General features: G+C 32.3%; 2 protein-coding genes across 2 annotated transcripts; one reads left to right on the plus strand and one right to left on the minus strand.

Annotated features, from left to right (window-relative positions):
- LOC114369689 (polygalacturonase-like) lies at positions 1 to 4,876 on the minus strand. Its single transcript, XM_028326933.1, has 9 exons — positions 4,578 to 4,876; positions 4,358 to 4,483; positions 4,102 to 4,269; positions 3,427 to 3,447; positions 3,087 to 3,294; positions 2,917 to 2,998; positions 2,558 to 2,666; positions 731 to 847; positions 1 to 383 (listed from the first exon to the last, which is right to left on the minus strand). The coding sequence occupies exons 1-9, from the start codon at positions 4,830 to 4,832 to the stop codon at positions 153 to 155; spliced, it is 1,317 nt and encodes a 438-aa protein (XP_028182734.1). The 5' UTR covers positions 4,833 to 4,876; the 3' UTR covers positions 1 to 152.
- Positions 4,877 to 11,862: 6,986 nt separating this feature from the next.
- On the plus strand, positions 11,863 to 13,988 carry LOC114369270 (cytokinin riboside 5'-monophosphate phosphoribohydrolase LOG1-like). Its single transcript, XM_028326464.1, has 7 exons — positions 11,863 to 12,156; positions 12,290 to 12,387; positions 12,484 to 12,514; positions 12,617 to 12,716; positions 12,820 to 12,890; positions 13,295 to 13,438; positions 13,617 to 13,988. The coding sequence occupies exons 1-7, from the start codon at positions 12,022 to 12,024 to the stop codon at positions 13,653 to 13,655; spliced, it is 618 nt and encodes a 205-aa protein (XP_028182265.1). The 5' UTR covers positions 11,863 to 12,021; the 3' UTR covers positions 13,656 to 13,988.
- Positions 13,989 to 21,136: the final 7,148 nt, after the last annotated feature.

The raw sequence follows: 21,136 nt of genomic DNA on the forward strand, positions 1-21,136 counted from the left end.
TGCAATTACTTTTCGACTGCCATGTGAATGCCTTTGTTCCTAGCTAGTTCCGAAAAGAAAAGAAAAACCTGATATACTATTATTTACAATTTCTAATAACTTTACCCTACTGACACATCGTAATAACAATTTATATATTTTTCCTTCTTTGATCAAGTAGAGCATGGAGGAAAAACCTTTCCCTGATTGACATATCTAACATTTTCACATGTAGCAATGGTGCTACTGCAACCACCATGGCCTTCTGGTGTTAAAATCACATCTTGCAAGTATATTCCTTTGCATGGAACGGTTTTGCTGCAGTTAAATTTGATTGCCACTTCTGAAGCACTTGTTCCTCTGATGTTTTGGTACATAATATTGCTCAATTTCACTGCTGAGTCCTGACATTTGACCAAAATGGTTGTCATTATGACAATTTTATTCAATACTATAAATCATAATAAGATTTAAATACTTTTTAATTCTTCTAATTTAACATTTTTTTGGTATCGTCCTTGTTTTTTTTTAACAATTTAGATATAGTATTTTTTTTTTCATTTTTCAATCTGCTATTTAAAATACTTTAAGAATAAAAAATAAAAAATCTAATTTATAAGGACTAATTTTTTTTCTGCAAGGATAAAAATTAATTTAAAATCTTTAAATTGTAAGGATAAAAAAAATATTTAAGCATTATAATAATAGAAACAATTTTCTATCCCTGTCAATTGAGAGCTTTGGAAATCACCTTCTCATGGCATGGCTTCTCCTGGTCACAGTAGTTTTGATCTACAATTATGGGATTCGTCACATTTCGCATTGCTATATTCACAAATATTATGTTTTCCGCATAGCCAGAACCTCCCTGTGTTGTGATAGAAAGAAAAATACGTAAGACATTAAGACACCAAAATTAAAGTAAAAGAAAAACATTTTCCATTGTAACTATAATTATTGTTTTGTTGTATATTATGAAGAATCTCTCAATTTTTTTGTTATATTACTTTGAAAGTCCATTTAATTTTTTTTATAAGTCAATATAATTTGATATTTTAATTACTAATTTTTTTTAATTAGTCCTGCCTCATTAGCCAGTGATCATAAAAATTCTGTTAAACTAGATGGAGCTATTTGAAATTTTAGATAAACTAATGATCTATATGACAAATCACAATTGATCAATAAATCCTTATACCATCACAAGTTTTCAAGTAAGTCCTTATTGTATAAAGTTAAACGCCCGTTAAGAAAGTAAGGAATGATTTATTTGGATGTAGAGTGCAATTGATATATATATATATATATATATGCAGTTCGTCATATTCCTTTGAAGGAAGCTGTAATATTTAATTATCCAGATATTTTCACGAAATTGATCAGCAAAAAGGCTCATTAATTGGTTCAGAGAATGGTGTTATATGCTCTGGTCAAATTGTTTACCAAAACTGAGTTTTTGATGTATTAGCTATAAAATTGTTTGCTTGGTGGGCCACTTCTTGTGGTCTCGATCACTCAAGTTATAGATTGTTAGTAAAAATTTATACTTTAACATTTCAAACAAACAAAAAAAAGGTAAGGAATGATATATAAATTAAAAAAAAAAACTTTTAAACCATATAAGGATGAAGAATTCAATGAAGTTATATAAAACCATAATGCAAAATAACGTTACGCACCACCAATGTAAGAAAGAATCGTTTATATGAAGCATAAAATCATAAATTATGTTAAATGCTTTAAGTATTACAACATATAAAATGTTTCTTTTCTGGCATTATTATTGACCATAAAGAATGTTCCCACGGTAATTGTCATGCCATTCCACAAAACACAAATGAAAAAAAAAATGGTTGGTTGGAATTAGTTAAGAGGAAGGATACAAGAAAGTTGAACTACACAATTTTTCAAATAAAATGTTGTTGACTCTTGGGAAGAAGGTTAGGAATTGGTGGACTGTGTAAAGTTGCCGTACCCAGTTAGTTGAAAATATTGCAGGTCAACTTTGGGCCAATTAGAACTTAGAAGTGATAACCAACCATAAAAAAATAAAAATAAAAATGAAACAACACCAGGTAGCACAAAAGTAAGCTAGCTAAGTGGTGGAATTTATCTAATGTCTTTTGGCAAAATATAGAAGATTTATGGGAGAGAATTTGAGTTCGATTTTTGTATAATATATTATTAAAGAGATAAGAAAAGTTTTAAGTAGTATGACTTAGTTTGGGATTATAGATTAATCTTATAGTTGATCTAAAGGACAGAAATAGTGTAAAAATACCTCAAATTTTATCACCAAGACAAAAACCTTAATTAGAATGATTAGAAAAAAAAATAGTAATGGAATTTGCCAGCCTTTGGGTGCACTATTGCTGCATGTACCCAATCACCAATAACAATTAATATAGGTCAATTTTCTAATGCAATAGTACTCTTACTCCACCTAAAATTTGGCAATCTGTGATCATTAGCTCTCAATTGACGTCAAGATTTATCAATTTTTTTCATGAAGGTGTTGTTTGAACTTTGTAAATCCAAAGCCAATTTTTTAGAAGCAAAGTGAAACAAACTTACTTACCTGCCAAGTCTTTATTCTAACTCCATTGGTCGTTCTTGTTAAGGTGGCTCTGTTCACTAACACGTTGGACACTTGAGCTTTTGAGTCACCAGCTCCTAAACTTCCAATGCTGCAACATAATAAAACATCAAGAATCAATGTAAAATTGACTAAATTTAATTTCTATATAAGGTTAATATAAAATGTTGTCAACCCGATGAGAAATAATTAATATAATTTTCATATAATCATTATAAAAAACTCATCAAACTTAGCATAAATAACAATTTATAATTATATGACATTTTCGTTGCATAATTTATTTTAACATGTGCTTATAAAAAAAGTTATTTTAACATGTTTGCGGTATAATTACAAACCTGATTCCATGCCCTGGTCCACACTTGATATCTATGGCTCGTACATTTTGGGACCCACTTACTATGGAAATACAGTCATCACCTTGATCGACAAAACAGTAAGAAAAGCAAATTAGAAATTTTAAAACTCAAGTGAATTTTTCTAATTTTGTGTTGATTTTGGTTTTCACCTGTCCCAATGATACTGTTGCTTATCAGAATATTTTTTGTCTCCGTGACGTGAATTCCATCAGTGTTGGGGCTGTTCCCTGGTGCTCTCACGACCAAATTAGAAGCTGCAACATTGTTGCATTTTTGAAACCTTATATGCATTTGCTGTGCATTTTTGAACCTCAGATTTGTCACTTTCAAGTTGTTGCATTGGTAGAAAGTCACAGCCTATGCAACAATTTTTTTCAGAAATTAAAGATAAAAAAAATAGTTAGTATAGAAACAGAGCACTGTGCATCAACGTGTAAGATTATTGTACTAAAATAAAACATCATGTTACGAAGAAGAAAATTAACTTACAGTTGGTGCCGGTTTGCATGGCTGTAAAACAAAAGGAGAGTAAAGAAATTATGGTCAGTATCGAAAATCAAAAGTTGGAATAAATTAAAATGAGAACAAAAATGTAGATATAGAATAATTAAATATTGATTTAGTAAAATTCAAACCACTAAATTGAATAGTAATAATAATAATCAATGGTTATTCAAATATATATTTATTCGGTTCTAATTTATAAGACATTATCAATCAATTTTTTTGTCTTTTGTATATCAATTATTTTTTTACTAAAATATTCTTTAGTTGTATTTTTCTCTCTTCAATGGAGACCGAAGGAGATGACTATGTTCCCATAAATTTAAGGATAAATTTTAAAAAAATATATTATAATTAATGCTAATAACTAAACTAATTAACTTTCATAATAAACATAAATTAATCAATTGTCTTATACTTAAGGATGGAGAGAGAAGTATTATTCATCGATTTATGTTTAGATGAGAATATAAATGTAATGGATGTGACTCAAATTATAACACATTATGAATTATTAAGAAAAATCTAGGCTCAATTGACGAAAGCTTATAGCACATGGAAAGCCAAAGACTACAATTGCGTGGTTATCAGAAATAATGTAAACACCAATGTGATTGGAACAGGAATTTGAGTCAATTATAGTCAAATTGAATAACTTACAAGGTTTTTATTCCTTTTGCAAGAGTTCTCCCACCATTTTCTCCCATTGCCATTGATAGTGCCACCACCATCAACTCTGAGATTTGTGACATTCTCAAACTTAATCCAGTGTAGTCTATCATTTTGGTATGCTGACATTTTAGGCCATGCTTTGATTGTTCCGTAGACCTAATTAACATGATGAAAGCAAATTGTGGGTAAAATAAAATCAGCTAATTTCTAACTAGTCATAATTGGTTGAAAATGTTAATCTCACCCGGAAGGCAATATTGGGTTGGCATGGTCCTGAAAAGGTTATTGGCTTTAAGTGAAAGATCTTTTCTTCAGGGACTACAACAATCCCCCCTGTAGAACATACTTCATCCCATGCCTTCTCAAATGCCTAACAAAAAAGAAAAGGTAAAGTGAGAGAATGATAACTGAAGAGAATTGAATATCATTTAATTCTCATGTTAAATTGTAACGTTAATAATTACCTCAGTGTCATCTCTTCCATCAATTGTTTTGGCTCCATAGTCATCAACATTAATCCTTCTTTGAGACCTTGTAGATGGGGTAGATCCATAAGCCCTTGTCATGATACCAAAATGTTCATTGTTTGGCTTCATAGAGTAACGTTGATAATTAGTTAGATGATATGTGTCCTCTAGGAAAGAGCCAAAACAAACCCCAAATGAGACAAACATGGTGATGAAAAGTGAAAGAGCTACACTTTGTGGAGACATTCTCATATGCTTTCACTTTACGGCAAAAGAACAAACTGAATGAAAGGGAGAAAAAGTTGTAAGGATAGTAGAAAGATTTTTTGTAAATGCCAAAGGAAGAGTTAAATATGTATTTATAGGGAAGTTAGAGCTGATTTTCTAGAGAGAGAAAAAATTTATTGTAAGATAGAAGCAATGTGTCCTTAGAGGATGCTAGAGACCGAGACGAAACCAATACCGGGGTGTTACCAAAATTTGGATTGAATACATTTTTTTTCCTAAAAGAAAAATCAAATCAGAGTTAGTTATTTTCGGGTACTTTTTGCTTGTTTACCAAACATCGAGCATTTTGTGCTGCAGATTGCTATTCCTCAAGTATGTTCAGATTGGCTGCTAAGACCAGATTAGCATGCAATATTAAATGTAATGTGGTCAGATACGAAAAAATCAGTAAGATTATATTTTTACAAGTTATTTCAGAAAATTTTTAGTTTTTTTTATACTGAAAAATTTATTTGATTATTTGGTAAATATTTTTATTATAATTTTTAGCATTTTTGGAAAAACATTTTATATTTTTTTCACTTTTATCATCAATTTATTTATTTATTTTCTTTGTTATCTTTTTTAAATAAATAATAATTTTTAATTTTTTTGTCATTTTATACTTTTCTGTTACTTTATCAATTAATTTTATCAAATACTTATAATTTAATAAATTAGTTTTTTAACTTTCAATTTTTAACCACCAATTAATTTTTTAGCTAGTTCTGTCGAACATAGCTAAAACCATGTTCGACAAAGTATTTCAATCAGCTTCTAACATTTGAAAAGTTATTTAAAGTAGTATTTTTTTTAAAACGCTAGCCTATAACCTTTTGTATTTTCTTCCACTTTTATCATCGATATATTTATTATATTTTTTAAAAATAAATATGGTATTATTATTTTTTGTCATTTTTATATTTTTTATTTACTTAAACAACTAATTTTATCGAATATTTTTAATTCAATAAGCTAATTTTTTAATTTTCAATTTTCAACTACCAAATAACTTTTCAACTAATTTTACCATATGCAAAGTGATTGAATATTCCGCATCTATAATATAATATGGTAAGACAAACAAATGTACAGGGTAGCCTTCTTGCGCCACCGGAAAATCAGATTTTTTTTTCCTTCTTTTTTTCACAAAAAAAGGAAAAATGGTCAATTGGATAACATCCAATTCAATCATTCATTTATTCTGATCGAAAATTGAACAAAAAATGGTGGAGATTAAGGAAATGATAAATAAATTCAAGAGATTTTGTTTATTTTTTTCCTATTCAGTATTCAACAACATTCATATTATAAATTCCAGATCTCTTATTGTAATTTTTTATATTTAAAAATAATATCACATTTTTTAAGGAAAAAAATAATAATTTCTAAGCTACAAAATAAAATATGATATAGTAACGCTTTTTAAATCTTATGCCTCTGGCTATATAACCAAAAACAAAATATAAGTGATAAAAAGTTTAATTTTAAACTATTTATTAGATGATGATATGAAAAAAAAAAACATTACTTAAAAATTATATTAGATGGGAACTCAAGAAAAGTGAACTCAAACTATTTCTTGAGTTGAACTGAAAAAAAAAAAAAAAACCTAATCCAAGATTTTATTTTTTATTTTTTGGATTGCCTAATCTGAGAATTTTTTCCGGTCTTGGGTATGAGTTATAGGTGTTCTCGAACCCATTGAGTCAAACTAATCTTGCTCGTATGCATGGTTATTATCAGCCCAAAGAAATTTTACACACGGAGGAAACCAAACACAATTCTTTCACTAAATAGACCATTTTCTCACTCACATGTAAATGCATTAAAGCCTTACACCAGTGTGTCCCCAAGCCTTTCAAATTCCACCGGAGTGAGCCACGTAAATGGACCAAGTGCTTATCTTGGAGCTACGGGGTTGAGGAAATGGTAGATAGAAGCATTAAGGCTCTAAATAGACTATTGATAACGACATTCAATTGATACAGAAATACAAAGGCAACAACCATTTGATCACGATTGAGAGGCTCAATAACATGAGGAATGGGGGGTTGCTCCCCATCAAACTCGGTAGGGTTGCGACAATGTTGATCAATATAGCACAAGTTGATGGGCTCTCTAAGGTTTTGGAGGGGAGGAGTTTCAACATTTACACCTTGGTAGACATAAAGGGTTGTGATTAAAGCTTGAAAACCAAGAGGCTTTGGCGGGTTGGTTGGAGACTTGGTCATGACAAACTTGTGCATCTCCCTTGAAATCACCCTTCCAATGTTCACTCCTATATTGCTCATTATGCAATAGAACTCATGCATCACCTTCTCATTGATCTTGAGAGGAAAATCAATTAGCTTGGACCACTTCCTCTTGACAATTTCGTCCTAGAATTCCCCAATCAATAATCTGACCTCCCTCTCTTTGATGAGGCCTTGGTCAGCATTGTTCTTGAATCTATCTTGGTTGGGAAGGACCAAGCATTTACCCTTTTGGAAGCCTGGAGAAGAGGGTTTGGTGGTAGATTTAGGTGTTTATGTATGTGGTTGAGGGGATGGTTGAGGTGGTGGTGGAGGGATCTCTTGCACTTCATCATCTTCATAAGTATTAGGAAGGGCCTAAGATAAACCTCTCTTTGTCACTAGTCTTCGTTTCTTGCTAGAGGTGTAACATCTCATTTTTTGTAAAATAAATTAAAAAGGATTTTATTTAAAAATAAATAGAGTTTTAGGAAAATAATAAAATTTGTGTAATTAAATAAATAAGGAGAAATAGTTTTATTAATTAAAATAATATTTTTAAGGTAAATAAAATAAATATATGTCCTTAAAAAAAAATATTTATTCATTTGATAGGGAGTAAAATAGAGTTTCTTTTCATAAAATGATCAAATAAAGAAAAATAGAATAAATAATAGGTGCTGAGTACCCTAGTCATAAATAGAGACGTATTAGGTCAGTTTTTCCATTGGCAATACATCTCTATGCTTTCTCTTCCTCTCAATTTCATTTTCTCTTCTTCCTCTCCCAAAACCCTTTTTTTCCCGCATACACTCAAACCTGTTTTAGTAAAATGATAATTCTAGACTCGTTAACCGTTGGATCGTTATAAAATTTGAACACTAGTTTCAGAACTTTTTGTTTCACATAAGCATCGTTGAGATTTTTGATAATGTCTGTTGTGAGGGTAATGTCCCTTGCACGTATCTCTTTGTTTTTCCCTCATGCACCCAAACCTATCCAAATAAAACTATGATCCCAGACTCATTAACCGTTGGATCATCGTAAAACTTCTCCACCAGGTTAGGAACGCATCTTCTCACATCTCCATCGTTGGGATTTGCGAAATAATGTCTTTGGTGAGAGCAATTCTCCTCGCACGGGGACAATGGAATCGAGTTTCAATCCTTCTCCTTCTGTCTAACGCTTGAAAATCTTAGCAGAACAACTAAAAGTAAAACTTGAAAAATCTCAGGAAACTGCTAGAGATGCCGTTATCGTTGCCAGAATACACACGTGAGCCTGCTTAGAGGTAAGGGATGAGTTATTCACGATTGGGGAGTAGTGAGAACATGTGTAGGAATCCTTAGATGATCAATTGGAATGAGTTTTAAGGCGTTTATGTAAATTTTGATTCTCTTTACAATTATAATTGTAAATTATATATGTTTGACGGACCAATTGATGTTCCGATGAGAAATTATTGTGAAATTGATGTGTTCCTATGTTGAATGTGAACCCTAAAAATTGAATTTTTTATTATTATCGTGAATTGTACTCTAAATAATCTTTTTTTTAATTGTTTATTTTATACAAATTATTTTCTTTGTTTTGTATCTTCCCACGATGATGATCAACATGTTATATATATATATATATATATATATATATATATATATATATTGTAATAATAAAAGTAATAAAATAATAAATTTAAGAAAGTTGTAAAGTTAATGCCTAGTAGTAATTGCTTTTGATATAATTTTATTATATATATGTATGTGTCTCTCTCTGTGTGTGAGAGAGATTTTTGAGTTACACGTAAACATGTGATGGTGGATTGTGACATTGTGATATGTTAAATTGTGGACATGAAATTTTGGTTGTGAATAAGTGTGTGGTTAACACTTGATGTGACAATACTTATGTTGTGAGCTGTGAATTATACAATAACCCGACTAGTATTTATGTGCAAAGTATTAAAGGGAAAGTGTAGGATTCCTAGTTAGGAACCTAAAGTGTTAAATTGTAGCACAATATATTAAACGTGTTTGAAACACAAGTGTAAGGTCATGGGTATTGTATGATTCATGAGCAGTGTCTGCGTGCAAAAGTTATTTTAGGGGTTGAACCTAAATTAGGAAGGTGAGACCCTGACAGATTCTTCGGAGTCTAGGCGTTGGGATTAAAGACACTTGGTTTGAGTACTCCTTTAAACTTATGTTGATCTCATATGATTGGAACAATCTCGCAGAACAGAGTGACCCTAACTGGTCACCTTATGATTTTATTTAGTGAGAGTGAAATGACAAACTCATTGTGTGATGTGTCTTGTTATGTACTCATAAACGTCCCAGTGTGGTTTTTCACTGACATTGTATCACATTGCATATAGGCTTGAGTCTTAGTATAATTGTTGCATAACGATAACGCCTGTCAATTGTTTATTATAAAATTGATGAGTGTTGTTATGTCTTGACTCAAGTGTGTGATTCATGTGTAATGTAATTGGTGATTGAAAAATGAATTTTAAATGAAAAAGTGGTGAAGTAACGTGGATTGTATTAAGTTGAGTTATGTTATAAATACTTCTACAATTTATTTTTATTATGTCTTTATTTATCTGTATTTTATTTAGAAATGTGATAATTCACTCCTTATGTGTTGTTTGTGTTTGGATTCTATGATAATCTCGAACCTTGTGTTTGTAGGAGCAGATGACTAGGTAGATGACTTTAAAGAACCTCATGCTAAAGGATGCTGGGATACAATGCTCTGATAGGATGTGACATTGGAGCATAAGTTTTTATTTTAACTGCATGATGTTATTTTACTTTATTTTATTCAACTGTTTAACAAGATTTTTTTTGTAAACTTTGACGTCTTTGTTCTAAGTCAGATATGTTTTTAATAAGTTTTATTTGACAATAGTGAAGCGAATGCGACTCTTTACTCACATGAATTTGTGAACGTGATTTTTATAAAATTGATTTAATTAAATTCTGCATTTTTATATGTTTTTCTTATTTATATGTATCTCAGAATAGAGGGTGTGACAGGAGGTGATAAGAGTGCTAGCAATTTGTTTTTGCTTGAGGGGTGCCATGCCAAAACTCAGAAAATACCATTCCATTTAAAAGATTTGACAAAAACCAAATACAAGACAACAAAGATGATTGAAATTAAAAAGAGAAACATCCACCAACTACAATAACAAAAGTAAGCACAATAACAGAAAACAAAACTACGGAACAAGGATCACCATAAAAATGTGGTTTTGCAAAACTATCAACACTCGTTGTAACAGGGTTTTCGCGCTAGCAACTGCAGCAGTTTCCAATGAGCCAAAAATTTTGACTTGGCTCAAAACTACTACAAGTGCATAGTTGATATTCAATAAGGATTGCTTCCAGCACGTGTTTGGTGGTTACACATTCATTAATCACAAAGTGGTCATAGTTTAAAACTCAAACACATAAAAGAAAAAGGAAAAGACAAAGGTTTGCCTTTTAGAGAAACAAAACAACTTGCATTAACCCCATGCGCTTCCATCATCCGGAAACAGAAAAACATTAAACAATAGCACAAACACAAGGGCCCAAAAGTGGTTCCTAAGGGTACATTCATAGATGTTTCCTAGAATATTCAGACAAGTGTAGATTCATGAATAAGCAAGGGTTCTGAAACTCACAAGGACAAAACAAAAAGGACAAACAACAACTATAACAAGTCAAAAACACGTACAAAACAAAAAATGTTTGATTTGCACAAGACTGAACCATAACAGACAAGGGTCAACAACTAAGGACACATGTTTACACCCCACATGCGAAACTAATAGTGTTTGAAAGTAGACATGTAGTTTGATAAAAATTAGTGTCTTTTTCACAGAGAGGGTGTATATACATGTTCTAGCATGCAAAGTCAAACCTTTAGGCAAGGATAACCTATCAACACACATACACCATTTTTATATTTCCAAACAACAAAGGATCATATGGAAATGCAGTTATTTTAAGAATGCAAGACACTAAAACCCTTTACAGTTGAGAACAAACCTCAGAATTTCGACAATGACAACCATAGTGTTTCCCTTTTGAGACTCAGATCACAACAAAGAAACAAAACCCTAGACTCTTCCCTATGAACATAAATGGTGTAAAGATAAAGTGAAAGTAGAAAGGCTCACGTATGGACAAAGAAGGGCTGGATTCGTGGGTGTGATAGTGATGGTGCTGGTGATGCTCTTGGCTTGGAGTGAGGGCATAGGATAGGAAGAGAGGATCACTTTCTCTTTGATGTTCTATTAGTTGGAAGAGACAGATGAATAGTAGTAGGAGAATGATGGGAATTGAAAAGTAAAAAGAAAGGTGGAGCAAGAGTGGGGAGAATAAATTATTAGAAAATAAATATTAATTAAGATTTTAAGAAAATAAATTATTAGAATAAAAAATAATTCTATTAAAGTTCCTCGAGTAAGTTAGTCTCCCCTAATAGATACTCAATCACTTTTTAAATTTGTATTATAAATAAATATTTGGCATTTCTTACCTATCTTCTAGAACTCTCACGAATCATTCAAATCTCCTGTGTACCTTTTTTTTTTTCCATGTTATAAACATTTCAAAACATTTTTTATGCCAAAGTGTAAATAACAATCATCAATCAAACTTGTACTAACACAATAATGCATGGCCCACCTAGCTGAGGTGAAATTACTGAATGGTATTTAATTTTCATCCTCTGAAAGTCTGAAGTACAAAGGAATATATATAAAGATTGGGATAGTTGAAGTTTCAAGTTCTTTCTTCTCTAACAGATATAGAATTGTTAAATTTGTGAATCAAGGGTGTCTTCTTTGGTTTCCCTCTCTCTCTGTCTGTCACACACACACACACTTGTATCCAATTTCTTCTCTCCATTTTTTTCTTGCACTTTTATTGTAGGATTACATTGTAAGGATGGAAGGAGAAGGAAAGGTGTCTGCAGAAAATGAGAACCAAAACAGGTTCAAAAGAATATGTGTTTTCTGTGGTAGTAGAGTTGGATACAAGTCTGCATTCAGTGATGCAGCTCTTGAGCTTGGTAAATTGATGGTATTTCCTACTCTACTGTTATATATCTAATTCATCAAAGAATATTGGCTTATTTTCCTTTTGTGCAATTATTCTACTTTTTAGGTGTTTTGCATGTATGTTATTGTTTACTTGTTTTGGTTTGTGTTGACAGGTTGAAAGAAGAATTGATTTGGTTTATGGAGGAGGAAGATTAGGGCTAATGGGTTTGATCTCTCAGACTGTGCTAAATGGAGGTTGCCATGTTCTTGGGTATCTTTTTTTTATTTTCTTAATATATTATATTAGGTTATTAATATAATTTTCCTTTGAGTTCATAAACTTAATTGTTTATCTTTTATTTGTTAGAGTGATTCCAGAAGCTCTATTGCCTCGTGAGGTACCATTTTTTTTATCTTTAATTAGTATGATCAAGTGCTTCTTTCAATCTGAATTCTTCCTCACCAAAGGCTAATTAATTCTCATCAAATCCCACTTTTAGATATCTGGAGAGACCTTTGGAGAAGTGAAAACAGTTGCAGATATGCATGAAAGGAAGTCAACGATGTTTGAACATGCTGATGCATTCATAGCACTTCCTGGTAAATATTGCAGTCATAGAATTTCAATGTTCTGTTTAACATTTTAAACATTTTTCTAGTGGCTTCATATACATAGAAACTTTATTAAAGTTGCACTGTTCAGGAGGATATGGAACCATGGAAGAGCTGCTAGAAGTGATAGCCTGGTCTCAACTAGGAATACATGATAAACCAGTATGATTATACTTATTTATTCCTTCAAGATGAATTAATATGTCATCAAAATGTTTAAAATCAGGAAGAATTTAGAAATTCTTTTCTTTTAATGTATCAGTAGTTCCTGAACTTTTTATTAGATCCTTAAACTATATATATATAGTTGGATTCTTGATCTTCTACAGTTTTTGTAAATGAGTCAGGCTTGAAATCACCAGAAAAATAACAATTTGTGGTAATTTTACTAACTCCAGACACCTGATTGTAAAAACTGCAAAAGATCAAAGACTCAATTATATTTTTTTTAATTTAGATATCTAATTATAAATTCTCAAATATTTCAAGAACTTATATATAATTGAATTTGGCACATGGGTCATCTTCTGTTGTTATTTATTTTCATTTCAACTTTGAACATACAGGTGGGATTGTTTAATGTAGATGGGTATTTCAATAGCTTGTTGAGCCTATTTGATAAGGGAGTGGAAGAGGGTTTTATAGAAAACTCTGCAAGGCATGTTATGGTCATAGCAGACACAGCAATAGAACTGATAAAGAAAATGGAGGTAAGATATATAAGACAAAACATGCAATTTGCAAATCTTCATAATGCCTGAGGTAGACATTTGTTGTTGGTCTGCTTTGGGATTATTAGAGAGAATGAAGAAACAAAGTTGAAGATAAAAAGTATAGGGAATGATTTGTCTTGTTCATTTATTTGTTTTCTATTTTTTTTTCTCACAGGAATATGTTCCGGTCCTTGGTATGGTTGCACCCAAATAAAGTAGGGAAGTGAACCAATTATTAGAGGCTACTCAAAGTGGGGAACCCATAGTATCTTAAATCTCGATCGTCCATCTTAGTAAAATATAAGATAATATACATAATTCAATTTAGTTTCATTTTGCTGAGAAGAAAATGACAGCAAAGTGCTCTGTCTCTTTCTCTGGTGCGCATGTCTCAAGATCCCACATCTCAACTACCCTTTGTTGAGCATGAAACATGAATGTTTCTCATCATGATCAAATTTCAATGATACTGAAGTTCATGAGACTTAATTATCTCTTTTTGACAAAGGATATCAAATAGTATTTGTTTGGAACAACTTTTTATGGAAAATAGTAGTGATGGGGGTGTTCACGGGTCCATTTGGTTTGGATTTGAGAAAAAATAATATTCGAACCAATTGATTTAAATTGGTTTGGATTTTAGAAATTTTTTTCTAATCTAAATCAAACCAACTAGTTTTGAAAAAAAATTGAAAATAACATGATTTTGTTGCAAATTTGATAAATAATGTTGTCATAAAATAATATAAGCAAAATATATGAATGTAATTGACTTATACCAATTAAATAGTAACATAAATTATAAAAATAACACATGATTAATTGATTAAATCATAAAACTTCATCTATATGTAATATAGAAAGAAAATAAACTAAATTATCATACATAAACCTTGATTTAAAGGTAAAATGAAGTGAAAATACAATGAAAAGATTCAAGAGAACACAACAATAAATTAATTAAGCATTAAAAAATAATAAAATAATATAAATATAATATAAGGAGAGATTAAATTATACTTATGTAACTTAAGCAACTGTTATACTATTTGGATTGTCGAGTTCAACCGGAACAAGAAAAAAAATGTTTTGCTGAAGTCGAAAATCACGAACGCGGTTGAACTTCCTGAAGCGTGATAGTCACTCATCTAAAAGGTTTATCCGTGGTGTCCCATGCAAACCTCCCAAGATACAACGGGAACGTCTTAACAGAACTAAGGTGACAGAACTCGCAAACAAAAAATGATTGACCCAGGAGTAAAGAGGGAGAAGGTTGAATAAAGGCAAAAAGAAGCAAAGAAGAAAAAACAAAGAAAAACCAAGAAGAAGCCAATGGCCTCATTTCCTTTTAAAATCATTTTTCAAAAAAAAAACTTTAGCCAACTTTTTTTATCACCAATAAAGAGCCTATAATTGCCATTGCCCCCCTCTTAATTTCCACTCTTATTGGCATTAATAGGAAATTTGAATTTCAAAATTTGAATTTAAATGTCATAACTTGTCCGTTTAATTAAATATTTTTTAAGAAAATTCTTTTGAAATAATTATTAAAGTTACAACAATCCCCTACATATTTCAAAAGAATAAATTACATTTAATAAATAAAAGAAAATTCCTGGGTCAACGTGAAGTGTAATGCATCGGACCTGGTATAACAAACTATATGAACCAGATGTAGACTGATAGGACTTAACACACAGTGTAGTTGGTGTAGCAATCTATATGAACCAAAAACACTTGGCATGTGATAGCGGTCTACCAATCACAAGACTCCCTCATAGTCTTTGTTGTTATCGTTGTGTTGCGCTACTAGGTCATGCACGTGCCCGGTATTTATGAGTGCTCTAGAGATCTCGTCAAGATCTCATGCAAGCGGCCCCACCTGACATTCATATAGGTGATTTCATCAAGTGCATGCTGCAAATCATACACCACTCATAAGGGATATGAAAATCATTAAAAACTTTATAAGATGTAAAACTTTCTCAAACATGTAAAGTTTACTATAAAGTTTATCATCTCATTAATGCAGCTCTAACACTTTCTCACACCATAAGAAGGGACTAAAAGCAAACTGATAGAAATCAATTTGAGTGTTAGCAGAACTGACAAGTGACTTGTTTTTACTCATATGAACCTTCTTCATGGGATCTCCAATCACAAAGGTTGAGTTACCATCACTTGTTTGTTTTCAAGTGGCTTAAGTCTCATTTCCCTCGATGTTTCTAATAACATATTCCTCCTTAAGGGTTTTGTCAAAGGATCTGCTAAGTCTCTTTTTGACTTCACAATCTATGAAAATTGTTCCATCTCTTAGCAACTGCTTAACCACATTATGTCTAGTTGTATATGTGTATTTTTCCCATTGAATGTTTTATTCTTAGCCACAGCTATCGCTGACTGGGAATCACAATGCATAGATATTAATGGGGTCAATTTGATTCCTAAAGGAATGTTAGCTAAGAAGTTTTTCAACCACTCAGCCTCACTACCAGCCATTTCAAGAGCAACAAACTCTAACTCCATCGTTAATCTAGCAATAATAATTTGTCTGACTGATCTCCAAGCTACTGCACCACCACTAAGAGTAAACACATAACCACTAGTGGATTTTGTCTCATCTAAATTAGAGATCTAGTTAGCATCGTTATACCCTTCAAGTATTGCGAGAAATCCACTATATTCAATACCATAATCCATGGTACCTCTCAGATATCTCATAAGTCTAACAAGTGCATCCCAATGGTCCTTATTAGGACTATGGGTATATCTACTCAATTTGCTTATTGCATATGCAATATCAGGTCTAGAAAAGTTCATCAAATGTAGTAAGCTCCCAATGATTTGGGCATATTGAGTTTGAGCAATTGGTTCTCCTTTTTTTTTTTAATTGAGAGTTAGCATCATAAGGGGTACTCACTAACTTAAAGTCATAATATTTATACTTCCTAAGAAGTTTCTCAACATAATGCTCTTGGGATAGTAATATACTATCTCCCTTCCTTACAATTTTAACTCCCAAAATAACACTTGCTTCACCCATGTCTCATATCAAATTTAGATGCTAAGAAAGATTTAGTTTTAAAAACTATATCATTGCATGTACCAAAAATAAGCATGTCATCCACATACAAGCATATAGTAACATGATCATCATTCATAGACTTTGTATACATGCATCTATCAGCATCACTACTAGAAAAACCATCAACAAGTAAAGTCTCATTAAATTTTTCATGCCATTATTTAGGCGCTTGTTTTAAACCATATAGGGATTTCAAAAGTTTGCACGCTTTGTTCTCTTGACCATCTACCACACACCCCTTAGGTTGAGTCATATATATCTCTTCCTCTAAATCATCATTCAAGAAAGTTGTCTTAACATCCATCTGATGAATCACTAACTTATGGATTGCAACTAAGTGTTCTGGTGGTCGGCAAGTGTACCGAATCGCACAAGTAGTATAAAACGGTAAGACAGAATATCGTATCCTCAGGGAATTTATTTCACTCAGGCCATGTACATTCAGTATGTAAACATTTGTATGGAGTAAAAGCAAGGTAAATATTGAGTTCTATACTAGAAAACCTATGTGACATAAACAAAATATATAAAACTATAAAGGGTGAAAACTATCAAGTTAAAACCATTGGGTCGTTCTACTGAATTCCTCTTGATGTTTAAGAAGTATTTTTTTCTATTTAACATTATTCTAGTGTTCTTATGCTGAGAAACTACTCAAACCATGATTCCTCAAGTGAATGAGCCTAACTCTCTTTAAACTTCGTTCTTGATCCCTCAACAAACTTAGTCTAAAAGAGTTGCATTAAGACTACAACATAATATGGACTAGATCACTGTACTCCATTCCTAGACATATAGATTTCTAGCTTGCTCTATCAAGTTCTAAGGTTTTAAAGCATTTCCCAATACTAAAAATCCTAACTACACATACAAATGGGTGCTCAAGCCACAAATAAGCATAAATAGAAGCAATGAACACATAAAAATAACATTAAATAGATAGTAGGAGTGTTACATCAAGATTGTTCAGCAGAGCTCCCCAACAAAGAGGCTTAGCCTTCCATTACAAGCAAAAACTCAAAATACAAGAAAGGACCTATTTTTGGTGAAAGAAATGGAAGAAGATGGTTGAAGATGTCTCATACAACCTCTAAACCCTAAATTTCTCTCTTTTCTGGCCTAAGCTCTCTATGTTGCTCTCCTTGTGTATCTTCTACCTCCTCTAATGCGAACTCTCTTCTATATCCGCCAACTTCAGTGTTTTAAAGGCTCTTGGACCTTTCAGCTTCCGAAGGCTCGCTTAGCGAGACTGGCTCGCTAAGCGAGAGTTAGTGAATTTTTGCTTAGCGAGACAGGGCGCGCTGAGCGTGAAAAGAGACAACGTCCTCGCTGGGCGAGCACATCTCTGGCTTATCCTCTTCTAGGGTTTCCCAATCTGCTAAGCGAGATGTATGGCCTCGCTAAGCGGATGCCACTCGTTGAGTGGATCTATCTCACTGAGCGAGTCATCAACTACTTGAACCTTCTCTTCTTTGGCTTGAAACTGATTTGGATTCAATATTAATTCACAAAATTGGAGTATCTACTCTATAAAATCACACTATAGAGAAAAATATGTACAATTCCTACAAATAGAACCATAAATTGGAGGTAAAGCGCTAATTCCTTGAAAATATTCAATATCAAAACTAACTCATGAATAGCAAGTAACACTAAGGCTATCAAAATCCTAATGGAGGAAATCCTTGTAACAGGTGCAAAGGTATAAAAAAAATCTGTTAGGTTTCTAAGTAAAACCTTTAGCAATCGACCTTGCCTTGCACTTATCTATAGATCCATCAGGGTTATACTTCCTCTTAAAGATCCATTTACATTCAATAGGATTTGCACCCTCAGGTAGATCTACTAAAGTCCATGTATTATTTTTTTTAATAAAGTCAATTTCAGTCCTAATGGCTTGCTCCCAAAGGTTTGCATCTAAAGAACTAATAGCTTCTGAAAAACTTAAGGGATCATCCTTAATAAGATATGTATAAAAGTCATCCCCAAAATATTTTTCTATCCTATGTCTTTTACTTCTCCTCAAATCCTCGCTTATAGGTTCACTATAGGTTTCAACTAGTTGTTCAAGACTAGAAACGGTACTGGAACTAGCCCTAGACTTCAAATGGAAAATGTCCTCAAAGAATTTGACATTCTTGGTCTCCATGATGGTGTCGCACTCAATCATATCACTCTTAAGAACTAGAAATCTATAGGCAGCACTATGTTCAGCATAACCAATAAACAAACAATCAGAAATCTTAGATCCAATTTTCCTTTCCTTTGGATCGGGTAACATCACTTTGGCTAGGCACCCCCACACTCTCAGATATTTGAGATTTGGTTTATATCCTTTCCATAACTCACAAGGGCTTAAACTAGTTTTCTTATGTGGAATTCTATTTTGTAAAAACAAGCCGTCAAGAGGGCTTCACCCCAAAGGTTGTTAGGAGTAGAGGAACTAACAAGTAAAGCATTCATAATTTCCTTAAGGGTTCTATTTTTCCTTTCAGCTACTCCATTTGACTCGGGTGAATATGGGGGGTGTAAACTCATTGGCAAATGTACCAATTTGTCACAAGTAGTAAAGTAAAACAGAAGTCCGAGTGTCAAATTCACAGGGACTTTATTTGTACTTTAGATTGGTGCAAACCCAATTTTTAAGCAATTAGAAAGGGTAGAAGAGATAAAGAATTGTAAGTGTGTAATTTAAGGGCAAAGGTAGAAGAGAAGAAAACGAGAAAAATAACTTATGATGCAATGTTAATAATTTTCTCCATCTAATGTTATCCTAGTTTTCACCCGCATCTACTATGACACTCTATCTTTGATTTCCCGCATGAAGAACCTAATTTATCTATTTTTCTCTCCCAAATTTCTTTGCAAAGGTAAAAACAGAAAATTGCATTAAGATTAAAGATGGATAAAATAAGCTAAACAAATATCACTCTATTTCTAGCAATAATTTCATTTAGATGTCATTTCTCAGTTCTTAGAAAAAAAAAACATTTTTCAATGCATTATCCCCTAAACACTACATGAACATGGGTGATTAGACCATAATCAATAAAAAAATAAGCATAAAAACAGCAATAGAAACTAGATTGAATTAAATAGATAATAGGAAACAATTACATTACAAGAGTTGGTTTGCCAGGGTCCCAACAATGGGGGTTTAGCCACTCATTGCCATGAAAGACTTTACACTTTAGTGGCTGATGTGGATAGAAGAATGGAAGGGATGGATAAAAGTATAAAAGGGAAGAATGGCTAAGGAATGAGGGTTTCCCCTATGAGAGATGTTCAGGCTTTGAATGTATTCAATATAGAGCTCTGAGACTCAGTGTGTCTTTCCCTTCTGCTTCCTACTCCTTTTATAGGCCTAAGGTAGCTTAAAATCCAGATGACCTCATGTTGAGCACGCACTCATGGGCTTAGCGGGAATGACTATGTGATCATATGCTAAGTGCGGCAACGTCGGGTATTAGCGGGAATGGTGGTGATCATGCGCTTAGCGCAGAATTCGCACTAAGCGCATCTTTGGACTTTCTCGTGGGCCTTCTTCGCGCTAAGTGTGAGCTGGCCACTAAGTGAAGAGACACGTTGGGTTTGTCTTATGCACTAAGCGAACTGTCTCAATCTCCACCTTTTTCTTCAAGGCTTTTTCTTCAAGTTTTTGCATCAATTTTCTTCCAAAGCACTTGAAATTTTCTTCTTTTGAATCATGCTGGTAAAAAATTACAATGATATTAAATTCCCCATTATTTCATTAAAAAACAACCGTAAAGTAAAGGAATTCTAATCATTCTTAGCCAAAATTGACTATCAATTAAACTCAAATTTCGCATTTATTAGGAGGTTACTTCATGAATTATACCTTCTTTTTCACAAAAGTCATTAAACAAAGTGTACTCACCACCCCTATCAGATCTTAGCCTCTTGATTTTTCTATTCAATTGATTTTCAACTTCGGCTTTATAAGATAAGAACATATCAAACACTTCATCTTTATGTCTAATTAGATAAACTTTAGTATATCTAGACTAATCATCTATAAAGGTTACAGAGTAACTTTTACCTCATCTTGTCTTAGTTTGTTTTAAATCAACAAGATCAAAATGAATTAAGCCTAGCATTTCAATTTCACGTTGTACAGAAGGACATGATTTCTTAGTTAATTTTGATTCAACACATATTTCACATTTCTTACTTTGTTTATCATACATATTAATTAAACCTAGTCATTGCAATTTCATAACATACGCTGGATTAGCATGTCCTAATCTAGCATGCCATATATCATAAGAATCAATCAAGTAAGCAGAACAAGATGCATTCTTATTAATCACTTCAGAAACATTGAGTACAAAGAGAGCTTAATCACAATAACCCTTCCCCACAAATACATTATTCTTGGTCATAATTATCTTATCAGACTCAAAGGATATCTTTACCCCAACCTTTCCCAACAATGCTACAGAAACAAGGTTAACTCTGATAGAGGGAAAATGTAGCACATCATTCAAAGCTAGTGTTTTCCCAAATGTGAGCTTGAGAAGAAATTTCCCTATCCTTGAACCAGAGTAGTTCTCGAATCACCAAGATAAACTTGTTCTTCTCCATCCCCC

This window comes from Glycine soja, chromosome 10 (genome assembly GCF_004193775.1).
Source record: "Glycine soja cultivar W05 chromosome 10, ASM419377v2, whole genome shotgun sequence".
Taxonomy (NCBI): Eukaryota; Viridiplantae; Streptophyta; class Magnoliopsida; order Fabales; family Fabaceae; genus Glycine; species Glycine soja.

Excerpts from the sequence above, each read along its gene's own strand:
- LOC114369270 (XM_028326464.1), top strand. The coding sequence starts at position 12,022 with ATGGAAGGAGAAGGAAAGGTGTCTGCAGAAAATGAGAACCAAAACAGG. Across the intron at positions 12,157-12,289 it reads TTGAGCTTGGTAAATTGATG|GTTGAAAGAAGAATTGATTT; the intron begins GTATTTCCTACT and ends TTGTGTTGACAG. Across the intron at positions 13,439-13,616 it reads AACTGATAAAGAAAATGGAG|GAATATGTTCCGGTCCTTGG; the intron begins GTAAGATATATA and ends TTTTTCTCACAG.
- LOC114369689 (XM_028326933.1), bottom strand. The coding sequence starts at position 4,832 with ATGAGAATGTCTCCACAAAGTGTAGCTCTTTCACTTTTCATCACCATG. Across the intron at positions 3,295-3,426 it reads CATGCAAACCGGCACCAACT|GCTGTGACTTTCTACCAATG; the intron begins GTAAGTTAATTT and ends ATTGTTGCATAG. Across the intron at positions 384-730 it reads AGAAGCCATGCCATGAGAAG|GACTCAGCAGTGAAATTGAG; the intron begins GTGATTTCCAAA and ends GTCAAATGTCAG.